This window comes from Zootoca vivipara, chromosome 10 (genome assembly GCF_963506605.1).
Source record: "Zootoca vivipara chromosome 10, rZooViv1.1, whole genome shotgun sequence".
NCBI lineage: Eukaryota > Metazoa > Chordata > Lepidosauria > Squamata > Lacertidae > Zootoca > Zootoca vivipara.
Window position 1 is genome coordinate 28,180,148 of NC_083285.1, and position 21,318 is coordinate 28,201,465.

At 44.1% G+C, this 21,318-nt stretch overlaps 1 protein-coding gene across 4 annotated transcripts in view; it reads left to right on the forward strand.

The window, feature by feature from the left end:
* Positions 1 to 21,318, forward strand: part of MYRFL (myelin regulatory factor like) — a 42,295-nt gene that overhangs the window by 7,400 nt on the left and 13,577 nt on the right. For all 4 annotated transcript variants that reach the window (XM_060279661.1, XM_060279660.1, XM_060279663.1 and 1 more), the window contains exons 7-14: positions 2,844 to 3,039; positions 3,376 to 3,452; positions 4,911 to 5,021; positions 6,317 to 6,407; positions 8,670 to 8,870; positions 15,671 to 15,779; positions 16,555 to 16,664; positions 20,462 to 20,628. In XM_060279661.1, the coding sequence (XP_060135644.1) occupies positions 2,844 to 3,039; positions 3,376 to 3,452; positions 4,911 to 5,021; positions 6,317 to 6,407; positions 8,670 to 8,870; positions 15,671 to 15,779; positions 16,555 to 16,664; positions 20,462 to 20,628 (1,062 nt within the window). The remainder of the gene's footprint in view (positions 1 to 2,843; positions 3,040 to 3,375; positions 3,453 to 4,910; positions 5,022 to 6,316; positions 6,408 to 8,669; positions 8,871 to 15,670; positions 15,780 to 16,554; positions 16,665 to 20,461; positions 20,629 to 21,318) is intronic.

The window sequence follows — 21,318 nt, forward strand, 5'->3', positions numbered from 1 at the left end:
TCTTGGGGAGGGAAGGATTAAGGGGAATTAATGGATGCAGGATGTCCCAGCCAGACACGCAGATGACATTAGGAAGGCCAAGCCCATGGGCCACCTTGCAGGTGGCTCACCCAGTGCACACCCAGCTAAACTGTTCGGCTTGACTGTGTGTCCACCTTCAAGATGGCATTTCTAATTTCTGTCCTCATGTCCAACATAGACAGCCTGCGTCCGTTAGTTCCAGGCATTCAGCATGGAGGCTGCCTCTGAATATTGTTTGCTGGGGAGGAACAGATGAGGAGAGCTATTGCCTTCATGCTAATTTGCAGACTTCCTAGAAGCAGCTGCAGAAAGCAGGATGCTGGACAAAACGAACCTTGGGTATGATCCAGCAACGCTGCTCTTCTTCTTCTTTGAAAATAAGAGATATTTTTCACCTGAAACTGATGGGTGTAAATCAGGGGTAATAAGCAGCCAGGGGGTTGTTGGGGTCATAAAAACAAGGCGCCATGGCATCTCTCTGGGGCTCTTGCACCCTGTTCGAAATCAAGTGACTGTCAATGTAGTTATGGTTAAGTGTTACTGCTAAAAACATAATATAGTCTTACTTTATGAATACATTATTTTACTTCTTGGAAATGCACAATTGTTAGAGCCATTTCTTGCTTTATCATCTTTTTAGAAGTAGCCCCATAATATGAAGAGGGATATGAGACTGGGCTGGGGTGGAGGTATCCACAATACAAAAGAGGAGTAGTGAATATCTTCTCAGCCCATTTTTTATTTATTTTTGGTCTTCGTTGTCCAAAACCGGGCATATCTATTCTTTCACCAGCAGGGTAATATTGGGACTACCAAATGTTTACTCTCCAATGTAGAAGAAACATTTAAAAATATAGAGAAAGCCTGATTTTCAGAAACTTGTATCTTTGAAACTTGATATTATCCTCTTTATTACACGCTTTACAAATCCAGAAGTGAGTGGACATTATTTATGAGCCACTTCTCTTCTCTTCTGTAGATTAAAATCTCATGAAGAAAGTGACAGGTCTCAAAAGGGACCATTTGCTCTTTCTTCACCATCCTGAGAGACCATAAAGTTGAAATAAATCTTTTGTGAAGGTCTATACATTCTAGCCTCTAACGGCCAAGTGAAAGGAGGAATCCCAAAGAGCTGCCTTTCATTTGCGGGGAGGAAAGAGGGTTTCTACAGTACCATGTGACAAGGGATCATTGTTCAGCCTTCCTTTAATGAACAAAATGACTCTATATAATGGAGACTTTGAGTCTTGGGCTGTAGCTTTCAAGTGATATATTACAGAGATGCAGACAGAGAGGCACAATTGTCCTAGATAGCTAATTCACTGCTTCTTTCTAGATGGCCTTTGAGACCTTTGCCCCATACACGATAGCAGAAAAGAAGGGCCTCACATTTGGTAGAAACACACGTTTAAACAGCCCATGATAGCAGTCATCCTCAGAGTGACTCTGCATAGTGACCGCCTCCCAATCCGCATTGGACAGTATATTTATTAGGACTAAAACAAAATGTCACAAAATAGGGTGCAGGTTTAATGCTCTCCAGAATTCTTCTCCAGGCTGGGATGTGACACAAAGCTCGTGGACTGGGATGGAGGTTGGGGAGGGAAACAAATAAGCAAATGAGGAACAAAAAATGGGCTTGAAGCTGTTGCTCTCTCGAGATGGGAGATTGTAGACTTGGTTGGATATGTCCCTGCTAGAGCCTGCTGCAAGTCTCAGGTTATGCCTATGATTTTAGGACAAAGAAGCAATCTGGAAACACCAGTGGCGTCAGTTTTCCAGATCTGTTTCTAGCATTAAGTGAAACAGACACGAGGAAGTAGAAAGAAACATACTTATATTAACTAAACTGGAGATCAGTTTAAGTGGGCATTAATCTTTGTGAGACTTCAAATGTAGCAAAAATTTTATTAACCAGAAAAATTCTACTGGATAATACTGCAGGAGGTTGAAATAATCTTCCATGTACCTCTGGTTAAGAACTTAATTTGTTCCGGAGGTCCGTTCTTAACCTGAAACTGTTCTTAACCTGAGACACCACTTTAGCTAATGGGGCCTCCTGCTGCCGCTGCGCCGCCAGATCACAATTTTTGTTCTCATCCTGAAGCAAAGTTCTTAACCCAAGGTACTAATGCTGGGTTAGCAGAGTCTGTAATCTGAAGCGTTTGTAACCCGAGGTACCACCGTATTCTTTTACTGTTGTTTACATCAGGGGGTTAGATAGCACACAATATATCCTCTTATGAGATGCTTCCTTGGTCAGTCTTAAAGAGTATACTTAAAGAGTATCTTCCTTGAGGGTGCTACTACATTTATTAATGAGCAGCTGCAAAACATCCGCATGTCTCTTAGACCTGATGTGGCTGTTAGTTCCTAGCTAGGCATTTTTTAAATAATTTTTTTTTTCCTGAGGCTGTGATTTTGTATTTCATATTTGTATTTTGACTTATTGGTTCGTTGACATTCATAAATATCTGACTGAATGTTTTAAAATGAGGGTTATATGAGAAAAATGAGTAGCCTTTTTGCTCACTGCGTCAAAGCGGCATCGTGAGCAACAGTGCTCCCTTCTGCTTCCTGTCAGCCCTGGAAGGAGCCAATCACTCTCTTAAAAAGGAAGCAGCCCTAAACAGTACTTGAGGTGTTTAGGTATCTCTACCTATTTCCTGTACGGTAATTTAAGAATCCATTATTACTTAAAAGACCCCCCTCCAAAAAGACTTGAATACTGGAGTATCCACATCTATGATATTGTCTGAGTGATGTGACTTGATGAAATATTATTCCACTAACAGATTCCTCTTGTGTGTGTTTTTTTCCAGCCCAGATGTGGGATATTACATTGTTACAAACAAAGGATTTAATTTTTCAACAGCAGATAGCGCTTTTGTTTGTCAGAAGAAAAATCATTTCCAGATAACAGTCTACATTCGAGTGGTTGGACACCCAAAATTCGTCAAAACCCATTTTGGGCTGAAGCCGGTAGAAAAGTTTTACTTGAAAACTTTTGGTATTAAGGCAAGTGTGTTCTCTCTCTCTCTCTCTCTCTCTCTCTCTCTCTCTCTCTCTCTCATTATTAATTTATTTCAGATACTTCTATGCTACCTTTTATGGCAGGTATGGGGAAGCAAACACAGCCTTCCAAATCCTTGGGACTCTTCACAGCCCCCCCCCCTTGCCCTGCTTCACACCTACCTTGAATGTTTTTGTGTGGCTGGAATATGCCCTTGAACTCTGATCCTCCCTCTTGCTTGCCTGGATGGAGGTCAGATAAGCTTAATGTATAGAAACCTTATTTTATATAAAATAAAATAAAAAGTCTTAAACCTCCTTTGCTTGTTATACCACATTTAGATGGAAGCTCCCAATCAAGTAATCACCATTGAGCAATCTCAACCTGATCGAAGCAAAAAACCTTTCTACCCTGTTCAGTAAGTAAAAGCAAACATACAAACCACAAAACACCAAAACCCACACATCATCATCATCACCATCACCAGTAGTAGCAGTAGTGTGGGATGCGGGTGGCACTGGGGGTTAAACCACTGAGCCTAAGACTTGCCAATCAAAAGGTCGGCGGTTCGAATCCCCGCGACGGGGTGAGCTCTCGTTGCTCGGTCCCAGCTCCTGCCAACCTAGCAGTTCGAAAGCACGTCAAAGTGCGAGTAGATAAATAGATACCGCTACAGCGGGAAGGTAAACGGCATTTCCATGTGCTGCTCTGGTTTGCCAGAAGCAGCTTTGTCATGACCTGGAAGCTGTACGCTGGCTCCCTCGGCCAATAATGCAAGATGAGCGCCGCAACCCCAGAGTCGGTCACGACTGGACCTAATGGTCAGGGGTCCCTTTACCTTTTAGTAGCAGCAGTAGTAGTACACTGCCCATCTGACTGAGTTGCCCCAGCCGCTTTTAGCGGCTTCCAACAAATATAAAAGCATAATAAAACACTGTACTTAACAAGTAAGTATATGTATCCATTCAGTTATTCATTGGACATATCCCACTCTTCTGTTCAGAAATATCACAGTGGTTCCTTTCGATTTCCAGTCTAGGCACCTCTCCATTCCAGACCCCCGCCCACCCAGCCACCCCTGCCTAAAAAGGGCAGGTCAAGCGGAAAGCTGCTCAGACCCAAGCTTTCTAGGCATGGCACAAGGGGTGGTGTGGATCTCTTAACTATTCATTTGCTAATGCCACTAAACTAAGGTTACCAGATTTTTTTTCAAAGAATCTGGGGACACTTTTTTTTTAAAAAAAAGTCAGTTGACTGGGTGGCTGGGCGCTCTTGCTCCCGACTCGATTTGGGTCGCGGTGTGTGTGTCAGCAGTGATAGTGGCGGTGGCAGCAGGAGTCTCAGCAGCCCAGAGCCAGCCTGGTAGCGCAGTTGGCTCTGGCTGGCTTCAGGACCTGCTCGCTGCCATGGCGCCCGCCATTTTGCCTCACCAGAAGTCCCCATATGATGTGTCTTGTGCCGTTGAACCAACCACACAACATTCATTCCCTACTCATAAATCTGCAACACTTAAAATATAAATCCGGGGACATTAAATGAAATCTGGGGACATTCCGGGGACGGATTTTGTCCAGGGACAGATTTGTAAATCCGGGGACTGTCCCCGGGAAACGGGGACGTCTGGTAACCACACACTAAACTGTTTAAGCATGCACTACTGAGCCAGAAAAACTTTTTTTACTAACTCTAAATTTAGTAAAGGTAAGGTAAAGGTAAAGGACCCCTGGATGGTTAAGTCCAGTCAAAGGCGACTTTGGGGTTGCGGCGCTCACCTGTTAAGGACTGAGAGTTAAACTTATTAGGCACCTTGTGGAAAATTTGCTGCGAATTAACAGTTAAGCTGAAATCTGTGTGCTTTCCCCTTTTTGTGTTATAGTGTTGATCTGCCAGGAGACCAGGTGACCAAAGTAACCTTGGCACGATTGCACTTTAGTGAAACAACAGCCAATAATATGAGGAAGAAAGGAAAACCTAACTCTGACCAAAGGTATTGCATCTGACAGCAAACATTTCACACATTTCACCTTATGTTTTAAGGCTCATTACTCTTCAACTCCTCTGTTATCTCACTTCTTCTTTTAATGGCCCATGAAAATTGCCATTGCACATGTAGTCCCACTGTTCAAAACAACGAACATCCATGGTCTAATTAATGTATATGGCATGTGCAGCCTTACAGCACAATCCTAAACATGTCTACTTAAAGCAAAATCCATTGAAATAATGGGCCTTACTCTGAGGTAAGTGGGTTTAGGATTGCAACATTTGTGTATGTATTGTTATAGGTTTGTGGGGTGCCTGGAGTCTCCTTCTAATTCTGGACCCAACTTCTAATTCCAGGGTGCCTGAATTTAGCATGTTAACATATAAGTCATGTTAAAACATTAGCCAGGCTGGCTTCCTGGTGAAGTCATTGCCAGGAAGGTGAACCATTAAAAGAGCACAAAGGTGGCCATTAGCAGAGACTCTCTGGCCCTGGTGGCAAATGCTGAAAGCCCCTCTCTGAGGTGAGAGATAATTAACAAAGACAAAAAGCCAGAGTTTCGGGGGGGGGGGCAGAACTGCAATGGGCAAAGACCTGGTAAGTGAACAGGAAAAGGTGTCAGTTTTGCAAGCTGGACAGGAGAGGAGCACGAGGTAGGCTATGCTTCATGCTGCAGAGAAGGTCAGACACAATGTTTGGGGGTCTCTTGGAACCTGAGGCTACAGCAGTAGAAGGAACAGGACCCTGTTGGGATGTGAATGCTCTGCACTCTCACTATCTAGGCTCAGGTTGTACACATGTGTAAATAAACCATATATCATAAAGACATCACAGTCTCTGTTGTGCCTCATTGTCCAAACAGAAACACAGACCCTGGTAAGGACACAAGACCCTGGAATCTCACACCGCTCAGAGATTGGGGTGGCGTGTCACAGTATGTTTACTCAAAAGTCAATCCCAGCTTCAGGTGTGGGATCCTCTGGGGGCTAGGCAGAGAGAGAGAGACTTAGTCAGGCAAGCTCCTAAGCATGTCTACTCAGAAGTAAGTGACATTGACTCAGTAGCATTGACTTCCAGATAAGTGGGTTTCGGCTTGCAACCTTACTCAAAGGGAAATCCCAACTTTGGGTGTGCTTTGGATCACATTAGCATCCTTGTAATGTAAGTCTTGGACAGAGTACAGGAAGCTTCTCTGTTTTTGAGGCGCACACCCCTTTGTTTCTGGAGTTCTTGGCCATGTCTGTGATTTTTTTTAATGCCTGAAATGATTTTCTAAATTAAAACAACATTCTATTTAGGTACTTCATGTTAGTTGCTGGGTTGTACGCCGTCAGTCAAGACCAGCCTTATTTGGTGGCTGCTCATGTTTCAGAAAGGATCATTGTCAGGGTAGGTCCAGTGCCAGATACGGCCCTCTGTGTTTTCATCTGCTCTTCATCTCAGCTGTACAGTATTACTATTGAGATTTATGGGGTGGCTTTGCTGCTGCAGTAATGATTTGGCACTCTTTGCCCCACCTCTTCCTCCCTTCCCCCATCTTTGACCTTGCAGTGGATCTGTGAAAAAATCCTTGCAATTACAAGGGGCTGCCAAGTGGATCCAGCCCTTGGAACTGGCATGGTCTCATAGCCTGGCCTAACTCACATGACGTTTGCGAGAATAAAAGCGGGATAACCCGTGTTTACTATTTTGATCACCACAAAAGCGTGGGTTGCCAATGTTCATTCAAAAGTTGGCATTTTTAAATGGATTTATAAAAAATTATATTATATATCACTGCATTCTAGAAATACATAACATTGGTTTGCAACTATATAAAACCATGCAGTAAAATCATTTTTTTTGAAAAATTAAAAACAAACTAAAAGCAAAATAATTAATAACAAGCGTCCAGAAATTCCACAACTGCCGTGTAAACAAAAGCCCTTCTCAGGCCTTCTTGTTTTGCATCCGATGAGAGGCACAAGGCCCACATATGTCAGCCTGACCCCTTTACCAACCCACCACAACCTTCCTGCGTTGATTGGGATGGTCTGAAAGGGGATTCCAACTGCACACAGCTGATCTTGGTTCCATCCCCCATCTCCAGACTATGCCACTCAATGTGGGATGGTCAGGGTGGAGGGGACTGGGCTGTCATGCAGAGTCCTGCCACCCCAGATACAGATTAAGAATGCCTGAAGAGGACTAAAATCTTAACAAGATCTTGTGCATCTGAAATATCTGCTTAACTTGGTATGTGCAGCAAAGGCCCGTAAGAGAGAAACTCTACTTCGCCTTTCCTGCAATACTGGGAGAACTCAGCCATCTACTCACCAAGTTGTGGTTAACAGGCATATCAGATCATGCTCTAATTGTGAGGTGCTTGGCTCCACATACTACAGATGGCAGAGAATGGTTAAAAAGAAGAAAGCTTTCCCCGGTGCTGTTTTGCTTGGATACAAATGGGAATCCTTGAATTCCATACTGACTGTCTGATCTTTTCTTAAATAAACACTAATAAATCACTAAAATCTCAGCATCGTCGTGTTTTGAACACCTGCCCTTATTTTGCATTCTCATCCCACTTCCCTGAATGGTAAGATGTTCTAGCAAAATGTTATAGTGTTTAAAGCACAATCCTAGCCATGTCTACTGAGAATTACTTCCGGCTGAGTTGAGTGAAATTTATTATCAGGAGACAGAGCAATCGTAACAACAGGAAGTGGGCATAATTTAGGCCGGTGTAATTTATGCTCTTACCCTTATTGCAAGCTTCCTTCAGGACCCTATGGGAAGGGGCTATTGCTGGCTGAACCATCATGGAGGGTGGGCCTGAGTTTTGAGGGCTGCGCGCTGGCTCACATGACTGAGCTGAACAGGGTTTGGAATAGGTGCAAGTCTCATCTCATACCTTCCGGTACACCAAAGACAAAAACCAGGACGCCATCTTCCGGGGTGCCATCTTTTTCTTGTGAAAGGATGGCAGCCATTTTGGATGCCATGACCTTGTGCAATTTCACACCACAATTTTCCCCTCTGAAAGTGCTTTTTTGGGCACGGCACCCATAAACATGCGTTTGGGGGAGCTGCACAAAATTGTGGCCCAGTAAAGGTGCTTTTTAAAGGGGGAAATTGCTTGAGATCATGTCACCCAAAATGGCCACCATCCTCTTCAGAGGAAAAAATGGGATGTCCCAGGTTTTTGGAGACACTTGTGGGGTATGTCTTCTTGCCCTGTCCTGCTCAGGCCACGTCCCAGAACACCCCATTGGGGGATTTATGCCATTGCAGATTCTCTTCTTTTTATCTAGCCAGATTTGTCTAATATCAGTTGTGCACTTTTGAAAGTCACTTTGCTTTAGTAGATGCTCCCAATCCCATCCTCTATCCTGCCCCCCTTCCCTCTCTGATAAGATTCCGTGAAGTGATTTTAGACCAGATGTTTGCTTCAGGCCTTCCCTTCCTTGCCCCCGATTGCATCTTTAAAGTATCTCAGCACACACCGACTCCTTTTGGGTGAGGTTGTTTTTACTCAGCTGTTCATTTTGCTGCGTCACAAAGAAGCATGAGGGTGCATTTCTCTGGAAGGATTTTGTGTGGTACTAATCCCCCCCCCCCCTAGAAAACGAGTTCTGTGTTTGTACACTACTGACCTGAAAATGTTTTCAGGCCTCTAACCCTGGACAGTTTGAGAATGACAGCGATACGCTCTGGCAGCGAGGACATGTTCCTGAAACCGTCGTATGCCACGGTCGAGTGGGAATTAACACAGACGCACCAGATGAAGCCCTGGTTGTCTGTGGAAACATGAAAGTTATGGGAGCAGTCATGCATCCATCTGACAGGCGAGCCAAACAGAATATCCAGGAGGTGAGTGAGACAGGGAAGTAGTTTCCCAACACAGCAGCGCATGTGCGCATGGAGACGGCGACTGAGAGGCAGGCATAGCGTTGCGAAGTAACCAGATGTTTCATAGCATTTGCTCATAGCTTAAAAAACTAGCAGGGTGCCAGAAAGGATGGGGAGAAAGGGGAAAAAATAAGAAGGTGTCTTTGTTGTTGTTTAGTCATTTAGTCGTGTCCGACTCTTCGTGACCCCATGGACCATAGCACGCCAGGCACTCCTGTCTTGCACTGCCTCCCGCAGTTTGGTCAAACTCATGTTCGTAGCTTCGAGAACACTGTCCAACCATCTTGTCCTCTGTCGTCCCCTTCTCCTAGTGCCCTCCATCTTTCCCAACATCAGGGTCTTTTCCAATGATTCTTCTCTTCTCATGAGGTGGCCAAAGTATTGGAGCCTCAGCTTCACGATCTGTCCTTCCAGGGAGCACTCAGGGCTGATTTCCTTAAGAATGGATAGGTTTGATCTTCTTGCAGTCCATGGGACTCTCAAGAGTCTCCTCCAGCACCATAATTCAAAAGCATCAATTCTTCGGCGATCAGCCTTCTTTATGGTCCAGCTCTCACTTCCATACATCACTACTGGGAAAACCATAGCTTTAACTATACGGACCTTTGTCGGCAAAGTGATGTCTCTGCTTTTTAAGATGCTGTCTAGGTTTGTCATTGCTTTTCTCCCAAGAAGCAGGCGTCTTTTAATTTCGTGACTGCTGTCACCATCTGCAGTGATCAAGGAGCCCAAGAAAGTAAAATCTCTCACTGCCTCCATTTCTTTCCCTTCTATTTGCCAGGAGGTGATGGGACCAGTGGCCATGATCTTGGTTTTTTTGATGTTGAGCTTCAGACCATATTTTGCGCTCTCCTCCTTCACCCTCATTAAAAGGTTCCTTAATTCCTCCTCGCTTTCTGCCATCAAGGTTGTGTCATCTGCATATCTGAGGTTGTTGATATTTCTTCCGGCAATCTTAATTCCGGCTTGGGATTCATCTAGTCCAGCCTTTCGCATGATGAATTCTGCATATAAGTTAAATAAGCAGGGAGACAATATACAACCTTGTCGTACTCCTTTCCCAATTTTGAACCAATCAGTTGTTCCATATCCAGTTCTAACTGTAGCTTCTTGTCCCACATAGAGATTTCTCAGGAGACAGATGAGGTGATCAGGCACTCCCATTTCTTTAAGAACTTGCCATAGTTTGCTGTGGTCAACACAGTCAAAGGCTTTTGCATAGTCAATGAAGCAGAAGTAGACGTTTTTCTGGAACTCTCTAGCTTTCTCCATAATCCAGCGCATGTTTGCTATTTGGTCTCTGGTTCCTCTGCCCTTTCGAAATCCAGCTTGCACTTCTGGGAGTTCTCGATCCACATACTGCTTAAGCCTGCCTTGTAGAATTTTAAGCATAACCTTGCTAGCGTGTGAAATGAGCGCAATTGTGCGGTAGTTGGAGCATTCTTTGGCACTGCCCTTCTTTGGAATTGGGATGTAGACTGATCTTCTCCAATCCTCTGGCCATTGCTGAGTTTTCCAAACTTGCTGGCATATTGGGTGTAGCACCTTAACAGCATCATCTTTTAAAATTTTAAATAGTTCGGCTGGAATATCATCACTTCCACTGGCCTTGTTATTAGCAGTGCTTTCTAAGGCCCATTTGACTTCATTCTCCAAGATGTCTGGCTCAAGGTCAGCAACCACACTACCTGGGGTGTATGAGACCTCCATATCTTTCTGGTATAATTCCTCTGTGTATTCTTGCCACCTCTTCTTGATGTCTTCTGCTTCTGTTAGGTCCTTACCACTTTTGTCCTTGATTATGGTAATCTTTGTACGAAATGTTCCTTTCATATCTCCAATTTTCTTGAACAGATCTCTGGTTTTCCCCATTCTATTGTTTTCCTCTATTTCTTTGCATTGCTCATTTAAGAAGACCCTCTTGTCTCTCCTTGCTGTTTTTTGGAAATCTGCATTCAGTTTCCTGTATCTTTCCCTATCTCCCTTGCATTTTGCTTGCCTCCTCTCCTCCGCTATTTGTAAGGCCTCGTTGGATAGCCATTTTGCTTTCTTGCATTTCCTTTTCCTTGGGATGGTTTTCGTTGCTGCCTCCTGTATAATGTTACGAGCCTCCATCCATAGTTCTTCAGGCACTCTGTCCACCAAATCTAAATCCTTAAACCTGTTCCTCACTTCCACTGTGTATTCATAAGGGATTTGATTCAGATTGTATCTTACTGGCCCAGTGGTTTTTCCTACTTTCTTCAGTTTAAGCTGGAATTTTGCTATAAGAAGCTGATGATCTGAGTTACAGTCAGCTCCAGGTCTTGTTTTTGCTGACTGTATAGAGCTTCTCCATCTTTGGCTGCAGAGAATATAATCAATCTGATTTCGATGCTGCCCATTTGGTGATATCCATGTGTAGAGTCGTCTCTTGTGTTGTTGGAAGAGAGTGTTTGTGATGACCAGCTTGTTCTCTTGACAGAACTCTATTAGCCTTTGCCCTGCTTCATTTTGAACTCCAAGGCCAAACTTGCCAGTTGTTCCTTTTATCTCTTGATTCCCTACTTTAGCATTCCAATCCCCTGTAATGAGAAGAACATCCTTCTTTGGTGTCATTTCTAGAAGTTGTTGTAGGTCTTCATAGAATTGGTCAATTTCACTTTCTTCAGCACCGGTAGTTGGTGCATAAACTTGGATTACTGTGATGTTAAAAGGTCTGCCTTGGATTCGTATCGAGATCATTCTGTCATTTTTGAGATTGCATCCCATTACAGCTTTTGCCACTCTTTTGTTGACTATGAGGGCCACTCCATTTCTGCTACAGGATTCTTGCCCACAGTAGTAGATATGATAGTCACCCGAACTGAATTCGCCCATTCCCTTCCATTTTAGTTCACTGATGCCCAGGATGTCGATATTTATTCTTGTCATCTCATTTTTGACCACATCCAGCTTACCTCCACTCATGGTTCTTACATTCCAGGTTCCTATGCAATATTTTTCTTTACAGCATCGGACTTTCCTTTCGCTTCCAGGCATATCCGCAACTGAGTGTCCTTTCGGCTTTGGCCCAGCCGCTTCATCAGCTCTGAATCTACTTGTACTTGTCCTCCGCTCTTCCTCAGTAGCATGTTGGACGCCTTCCGACCTGAGGGGCTCATCTTCCAGCGTCATAACTTTTATATGCCTGTTGTCTTTGTCCATGGAGTTTTCTTGGCAGGGATACTGGAGTGGCTTGCCAGTTCCTTCTCCAGGTGGATCATGTTTAGTCAAAACTCTCCACTATGGGCTTCCGGTTCGTCGCGGCGGTGAGAAGGACGCAGGGACTTCGCGTGCCGAAGTCCCTGGCTTCTCGGAGGGGGGGGAAGTCCGCAGAGCGAGCGGACTCCCCGTAAAAGCATCGGATCGAGAGTTCCGATGACTCAGGCGTCCAGCGGCTGCTCCGTTTGGCGGATCCCCCGCCGCCCGAGAGCTCAATAGAGCGATCGTGAGCCGGCGGGGTTGAACCGCGGGAGCCATTTTGGGCCACATCTTACCTCCGGGAAGCGAAGCTCCGAGTCCTGACCCGGCAAGCGGCGGATTCTTCCGATTTGAACTAAAGACTCCTAAAGAAGTAAGTGGAACTTTGATCTGGATCCTAAATTTGCCGATTGGAAAAATAGGAGAGACTTTAAAGAAACGGAAGTCGGTCTCTTCCTAATGGGAAACTGGGAGGCGTTTGGGAAAAAAAAACCTAAGCCGAACAACGAAAGAACTTGAAATTGTGGACCCGAGAGGGAAAAAAGACTTTTTTGGAACCATCTCAGCCCCTGAGTCCGGCACCCCTTGAGGTACAGCGGCATTAAGGGGAAGAGCGTTTTGACAGCTGTCAAAAGCTGTCAAACTGTCAAAAGATCGGGTGGATTGATTGTACTGCTGTGAACAGAAAAATTTGTTTGAAAACGTGATAGAACTATTTAAATTGGAAGTAAGAACGGATTTGGGACTGAGTTAAGAACTAAGGAAAAGAACAGCCAAAATGGAGTCGATCGTCTGAGAAAGGAATTTTCCAGTACCCATTGTTCCCTACCCCCTGTTTATCTGCGGTTACGAGAGGTATGAAAACAAAGCTTTCTCGAGCCTTCCAGGAGACTGTGCTGAACTACTTGCTGTCATGGGAAGACTTTTATAAGGAACGGCAACATCCCAACTTACCACCAGTCGAGATTGAAGTCCAAGTCCAGGACTTAGAGGATAATCTAAATTTGGAGACTGCTGATACTGAGACTGTGTGTGAGGAGAAACAACTGGATGAAAGTACTGAAGAGGACTTGGACTATGACAAATTTGTTTGGGATGAAGCAAAATATGATTTCCAAAAGGAAGAAAAACAAGCAGAACAAGAAGATGAGAGACAAAGGGATTTAAAGACTAATGGAATTGAAGATCCTGGAGGGGTTAAAATGTGGAGTGGTGTTTTTGAGGGATGGGAAGGACAGGGGCAGGGGGGGGCAAAGGTCTGGAGATGGATCTGGGAAAGAATGGGTGTGGGGTAAAAACTCTAGTTAAAAGGTATTGTTTTGGTTTCTGAAAGACGGTTTTCGAAATCTTGGCATGACAATGGAAATGCTGAACCAATTGGGGGGAAAAGACTTAGGGAGAGGAGATGGAATGTAAAAAAGAAAGGGAAAAAAAGTTATGTTTCCTTAAGGGAGTATAAGAATGGTTTGGGAAAGAATTTTTAAGTTACTGTAAATTATTGTAAGTTAAGTGAGGTGTTTAGGCAGAAAGCTGCCTACCCCCCTCTCCTTACTCTGAGGCACTCAGTGGCAGGGGGTGCTCAGATGGGTGAGGAGGAAATGGAACCTTGGAAGTGCTCTGCCCTGGAGGTTCCTCTTGTGGCAGGAGGGGACCTGTGGAAGGGCAGCATGAAAAAGGAGGAGGATTGAGTTAATATTACAAGATTAAGATTTGAAACTGAGTTGGAAAATTCGCCACAAGTAATTAGAATTTGTCAGGAAAACCATGAGGAAGACTATCGAGGGAGTCGCAATTAAGATGTTAAAATAATAAGAACTGGGAAGTTTTAACTTTTCCCAATTTTCCTTTTGTTTTTTTTCCTTTTTTTCTATGTTTTTTCCTTTTTCTTATGTGTTGTAGGTTTGTAAATATGACTATGAAAGAGTTGGGGGATGCAGTTCCCCACAACTCCTTCCTCCCTGTTCTCTCAGTGGCAGGGGGGGGGGATATGGGGGGAGGAGGGAGGGGGGAAGCAGAACTCAATTCACAACTGGACCCCTTTGATTCTTAAAGCACACGGGTTCCACTGGTGGCAGAAGTGGACCGGTGTGTGGAGGGAAAACGAAGGGATAGTGTTATATTATATGTTTTGTTTGTGTCTGTCTTGTTTGAAAATCAATAAAAATCTTTTTTTAAAAAAAACAAAACTCTCCACTATGACCTGTCCATCTTGGGTGGCCCTGCATGGCATAGCTCATAGCTTCTCTGAGTTATTCAAGCCCCTTCGCCACGACAAGGCATTGATCCATGAAGGTGTCTTATACAGCATAAAAGTATTTTTTCTATCTAGGCCAGTATTGCCAACTCAGGCTGGCAGCAGTTATATGAGGAAGGGGTTGCCCCCATCATTTCCATCAAGTGGGAACTGAGGAACATAAGAAGCTGCCTTATACGGAGCAAGACTACTGATCCATCTTACTCAATATTGTCTACACTGACTGGCAGCGACTCTCCAGGGTTTAAGGCAGGAATCTGCCCCAACCCACCTGGAGATGCTGGTCATTGAACTTGGGAGCTTCTGCATGCAAGACAGATGCTCTACCATCTTTCCCCATCTTGGGCCTTTTAACAGGAAGTGCCACTTAACAAAAAGTAAAAAATTCACTAATTTATATTTAAAGAATGTCTCTGTCGTCCTTCTTTGTGGTCACATCCACACCAGTCATTTAAAACATATAGTTCTCTCACATGTATTTTTAAAGGAACATAGCCTGACTACGTTTTGAAGTCTGTACAGTCGTACCTTGGTTCTCGAATGGTATCCATTCCAGAAGTCCATTCGACTTCTGAAAACGTTAGAAAACCAAGGCGCGACTTCCGATGGGCTGCAGGAGCTTCCTGCACTCAATCGGAAGCCACGTCAGACGTTTGGCTTCCAAAAAACGTTCACAAACCAGAACACTCACTTCCGGGTTTGCAGCATTTGGGAGCCAAAACGTTTGAGTCACAAGGCGTTTGAGAACCAAGGTACAGTACAACTGTATCTGGGTTGCATCCATTGGTGGTTTTGCACTAGTGGAAAGCACTTCCGTACTTGTACCAAATTTTCACCAACCTGCCCTATCAGTTTCAGCCCCCTGTGATCCCCCAAAAGCTACTGCTGAGAGTTGAGGAACCATCAGGGATGGTGTGGGATATGGCACAGATTATTTCAGTAGGTAAGCTGAAATTGGCAAAAATGGAGTATCCCACCTTGTGGAAACCCTCTTCCTAGGGCTCCCCCCCCCCACTCTCAGATGGGCACCATTGCCATTATAAGAGAACGAGGGAGGTGTTCGTGGTGAGTTCCTGCACCTCTTTTTCTAGATAAATAGCAGTGCCTCTCCCTTTGCCTCAAAATACGAATTGGAATATGGGGGCATTAAAGCTGCTTAATGACATCTAGGCATATTAACTGCGGCCACCTCAGACATCAAAAGCACGTGCACATGAAAGCCCTTTGACATGACTTGACTGCGTTAAATATTTTAACACGCTAAGCCTTGTCTTTGGTCAATTAGGTTGATACGCATGAGCAGCTGAGAAGAATAGCGCAGATGCGGCTGGTTGAATACGACTACAAGCCCGAGTTTGCATCCGTTATGGGGATTAACCAGATCCACGAAACAGGTATGCCATCAGATCATCTGTTGTTTTCAGGTCCTCAGGCATAATAATCTTGAATACACCCCAGCATCATCTTCCTTTATAATGTTGCAATGTTTGCCTTGGCAGTCAAGCGTAACGCAGCCATCTAATTAATGAATGTATCAATTGCATTGTATTGTGTTTTTTTAGACTGCCCTTCAATCACATCCCCAGGGCAATGGGCAAAAGAACGAAACACCTAAAATGCAAATGCGAACACAACAGCAAACCTTTACACAAGGCCGCAAGCTCAGAAAAGTGTCTGGAAAGTTGGGGGAAATAAAAAGGGGGTTGCCTAGCACAGGAAACACCTCATAGTAGGTACCTGGTCAGCCTCTTTAGAGAGGGTGCTCCAAAATTGGGGTGCCTCTGTATTCCAGTAAATAATAAGGTACAAAATGTGCAGGTGGGTCAAGGGTCTGAACTGGGAGGAACAGTCCCCTGGGTTATATCAGGGATTACATACAGGCAATTGCACCTAGACAAGTGGAATCTGCAACAAAATATTGAAGTGTGAAATGCTTCTGTTCGGGATTCAAATCAATAATCCATGTTCGGAGGGAGGTCCTCCCTGTTTTCCATAGCCTCTTTCATAGCAGTCAGTAATCCATTGTTTATTAATGTTTACAGTGCTTAAGAATAAAATAAAACTTCTAGCTTGTAGGTAAAGCAACAAGGAGTGCTTACAGAAGGAACCCCCCCGTGAGAAATGTTCTGCTTTCGATTGCACCTCTTCCTCTTATTTTTTTGTGAGCAGGAGTAATTGCCCAGGAAGTTCAGGAACTTCTGCCAAGAGCCGTGAGAGACACTGGAGACTTAACATGTGAAAATGGAGAAAAAGTGGATCATTTCCTCATGGTTGATAAGGTAATTCTGTTTTCCTACAGTGCCGTAAACCATCTTGCTTTGAAAACCAGAAGTTGCAAGTTCACTGTAATTAGTGTTCATGATTAGTCACATCATTTTTGAGATTCACCTTCAAGAGAAGTAATAGTATATTCTTTGATGGTACTGTGTTTTAATACAGCAGTGATTAGAAACAGTTGTCCCATCCAAGCGGGGAAAGGGAGAGGGCAACTTCAGAATGTTGAACTGGGGAGACCCAGGGTCAAATCCCAACTCGGCCATGTAGTGCACAAGAAGACCATAGGCCAGCCACTCTCTCTTGACTTGGTCTGCCTCAAAGGATTGTGGTGAAGATAAAATGGGGGTGGAGAAAGAGAGATTCATGTACACCACTTTGCGCTTCCTCGAGGAAAAGCAGAAAAGACATTGGAAATAAATAAAGTAGTAATAACAAGCTACCGTATTTCTTTCTTTCATTTGGATCTCCCTTTGGCCAACTAGTGTTATGGCAACGTTCCCAGCTGAATAAACTTCCAAGACTCTCAATCCTGCACCATTGGCATGAAATGGGACCAAGGGCAAACTTGAATGAAATGCTAGGCCTCATCATTTGGATCTTTCGGATACCTTGTTCTGGCTGCTCAAGATAAAGTAGACCTGTATTTTTCTTATCACCTGGGTCCTGATGGGAGATGAGCGTTTTCACAAAGGGGAATAGGTTAACCATACTTGCATCTGTTCAGAAAAAAATGTGCTGGATTTGATTGTTTCTGAAAATATTAATACTATATACCCAGGGCTGCCAATGGGGTGCCCTTCAGATTCTGGACTCCAGCTTCCATCAGCCTCAATCAGGCTCAGTCATCAATTAGGGATGATGGGAGTTGTAGTCCAACAACAGGGCATTACATTGGGTACCCCATACTAATAGTGATGTAATTTATCTGAGTGCCAGTCCTTATGATGCCGAAAGAGCACTATCCACCCCCACAAAAGAGCAGGCATCAGCAGGCTGGGGGATGTACAAAAGAAGAGGAATGATCTACACTGTGACTTTTTGTTTTAGCAGGCCCTTCCCCTCTTGTGGATTTCACTTTGAACTTGCACAGTTTCACTTAAATGGCTGCAAGCTCTGGCACTCTTGTGACTTAATAAAACTCCAGTCTATCTCCCTCTCCCTCATATCTCCCTCATACAAACTAGACTTTTGTGGAGATCTGGGCATGACCGGTTGGGAAGGCATCAGATGACAAGAGGACCATGTCATCGATGTAATGGCTTCAAGACCATGAGTGTTTTGAAGATACCCTTCAGCAAACCAATTGTGGAACGTCTTGTCTCTGTGTGGGCTTACCCAACTGTGTTGGTTTTGTTTATGCTACATACCATATGCAGCAGTACAATGGCAGTTTTCAATTTGCACGTTATAGTGTGGGAAAGCAGTTTGCCGAAATGCAGCGATATAAATAGTAGATCATCCTGGGGGCCTTGCATAGACAACTTCCCTCAACCATAGGCATGGCTGCACTTCCGTACAGAAATGTGTTTATTTGTGTGATGAGTAAGACAAACGGGAATGAAAGGGCAGTTTGCCTGAGGCATCACAACCCTGCAAACATCTAGGAAGAAAGCCAGGATCCTGAGGGAGCATTCTTAAGTCATGTGTGAGCTGCTTTCACACTCCTGTGGTTGCATTTGTGAAGAGGAACGATGTGGCTTGAGCCGATGATGTGGCTCCTTCTAGAGAAGCTTGAGTAATCCAGTCTTTGTGAATTCTGATATGGCCATCAAAGATTGGTCCAGGGCCCTTCCATGTGCACAGCAAGTGCTAAGTGCTTAGGACTGCACTATACACCACACCAGAGAGAGACACACTTGCTGCTGCTGATCCCAAGTACCTGGTATGCTACCCCTGAACCCGTTTCAGCTGTTGCGGGGTTAGGAGGAACAGGCGCTCTGAGCTCGTTCCTCCAGAAATTAGCCTACCTGTGACTACTCTGAGAATGTATGCACACAGAAAGTACAAGGCTTTAAGGACTGTGAAGATGAGGTGAGCTGTGGAGGAGAACCCCACTCACCAACCCATATATGATGTAGTGGAGGCATCAGCCCAGGCTTTGTACCATGGAAGGTGCTCATGGTGGAGAGGACCTCCAGGAGACACACGTTGTTATCAGCTGCAAGCCAAAGGGGTGCCTATGGTTAGTGACCTCACCCCAGCCAGGCAAATGCATAGATTGGAAGGCCAATGATTTGGTGCACTTCCTAAATATTCCAAGACAGTTCTCAGCTCAAGAGATGTATTGAAAGATTTCTCAAGTGCTTATTTTCAGAGAAACATCTACAACTTTAGATGCGTATGGAAGAGCCAGAGTGATATAGTAGCGCAGTGTGTTGGGCCACTTATGAAGTTTGCCATGTGGTCTTGGGCTCCAGTCATGCTCTCACAACCTAACCCACCCCACAGGGTTTTGTGGGGATAAAATAAAAAATAAAATGGGGAGGAGGGGACCTCTCCTTGGAAGAGAGATGGGATATAAATGCAATAAAATCAATAAGCACATTAAAAAAAAACCAGATCAACATGGAAATGAGACAGAATGGAGTTTCAGGTGAATTCACGAGAAAGTGTCACAGAGTAGAAATAGCAGATTTACCCATCCCTCGCTCCCCTCCTTTCTATCTCACTCTGGTGCACTCTGGAACATGTTTGGAACATGTTCTGCCATGTAGCCGCATGGCCACTTCTTCATGCATTCAAATTCAAACCATATTCCCTCAGTTCTTTCTCTGGTTTATATAAATTGACCGGTTCATACATAAGAAACAAGGACACCTCATAGAAGGCCCATAAAGAGGACCTGGTGTTAGCTGATTCAGTGTCTGTCATCTCGCTTAGAAAAAAAAAATACTTCCCAAGCTCCCAGTTCAGAAATAGCATAAGGGGACTCTCTTCTTCCATCTGTCTTTTTCTCCCTGGGGAAGTTGTGTTGGAGTTGCAAGATAAATGGTTCAGCTGAGTCTGTTTGCACCATCTGATCTGCACAGAACGTACTGTGTGACAGGGAGTTCTGAATCTGTCCATGGGAAACAGTTTGTAGAGGAAAAGATTCAGAAACCTCGAATGCCTGTCACGATCTATTTAGTGTTTAGGCACAACATTAATTCAAAACAAATGTTTTAGCGTGGTACTGCATGATGTCCTCTTGTTAGTCACTGCCTTTCCTGCACAAGTGCTCACCGGCAATTGAGTGCAGATGGCACATGATTTATTATTTTTATTATTTTACATACGTAACTGATCCAGCAGTTTGGGGGTTGTGAGGGGATTTTTGTGGTCTTTTTATTTTGAATAAAGGTGTTGGTGTTGCATGCAGTTCTACTTTAGGGTAGAACTGAGAAATCACATGCCAAGGGTAGCATCCAAAGGACTGTGAAGCTCATGCTTGTGTTTCCTGAACAGCAATCTCCTCTGATGTATGGTGAAGGGCTTTTGAAACCGACAAGAGTCTTAAAAGCAAATTGTGATTTGGTTAGTGTTGTGCCAAACTCTGCTCTCCAAATTCTCAAAAGTTTTCTTCCCCTGCAAAAGAAGTTTCCGTTTTTCTGTCACATTTTCAGAGCAAAAAAAAAAGATAAAAGATATGGGGAAACTTTGGCACACCATTAGTCATGATATAATGGAAGGGGAGTGAGTTTTGTGGTTTAAAAAAGCAGAAATAATACCTTCAGGAAGCCATCTAGGATGCTCAGCTAAGGTAACTCCTTTTTCCACATCTTATTTATTGATGGGATTGTCTCTCTGTGTTTCTTTCAAGGATCAAATTTTCATGGAGAATGTGGGCGCAGTGAAGCAGCTTTGCAAATTAACAAACAACCTTGAAGTCCGGATAGAAGAGTTAGAAGCGTGGAATAAAAAACTAGCTAGACTGAAACAGATAAACAGCTTGAAGTCAACGACACCCAGTGAAAAGAATACAAGAAGGTACAATATCTGCATTTCTCCTCAGGGCACACAGCCAAATTCACCAGCTTCCTTAACATGTCACACATAACCTGTATATCTAAAGGTAGAGTTGAATTCATAGGATGGCAAGTTCTGGATACGTCAGGAACATTTTTGTGTTTTCTTATTTAGACTGCAACTTTTTTCAGAGCACTTAAACAAACAAAAAAAGTAAGGCGGTTGAGGGAGCAATCCCAACTGAGGCTGGAGAGGTATGCAATGCCAGCCTGGCACAGGAAATAGACTGGGGCTTTGGTTCCTTATCAGCCTTGCTTGAGCCCAATCAGCCCCATTTTTGAGAGCTACAGTGACTACCCACTGGCGGCAGCAGGCACTCTGCCATATCATCAGTGTTGGTGTCCAGTGGACACCTCTGCAGCATCTTACCCTTTTGCAGCAGTGAGCGTCAGGGATTAGTACTCACCCATAGCTATCGCCATGGTCAGATTTGCACTTTGATACTCATGATTTCTGAAGAGTCCATCGTTTTGGCAAAACTGTTTCTAGCCACATACTATTTTCAGGCAAATGGAATGCACTCCAAATGTCTATGGGAGCTTACCCCGCCCATCTGGCTGGGTTTCCCCAGCCACTCTGAATATTATTGGGGGTTTCCCCACCTAACAGAATATTAAAAACAGAATAAAACATCAAACATTAAAAACGTCC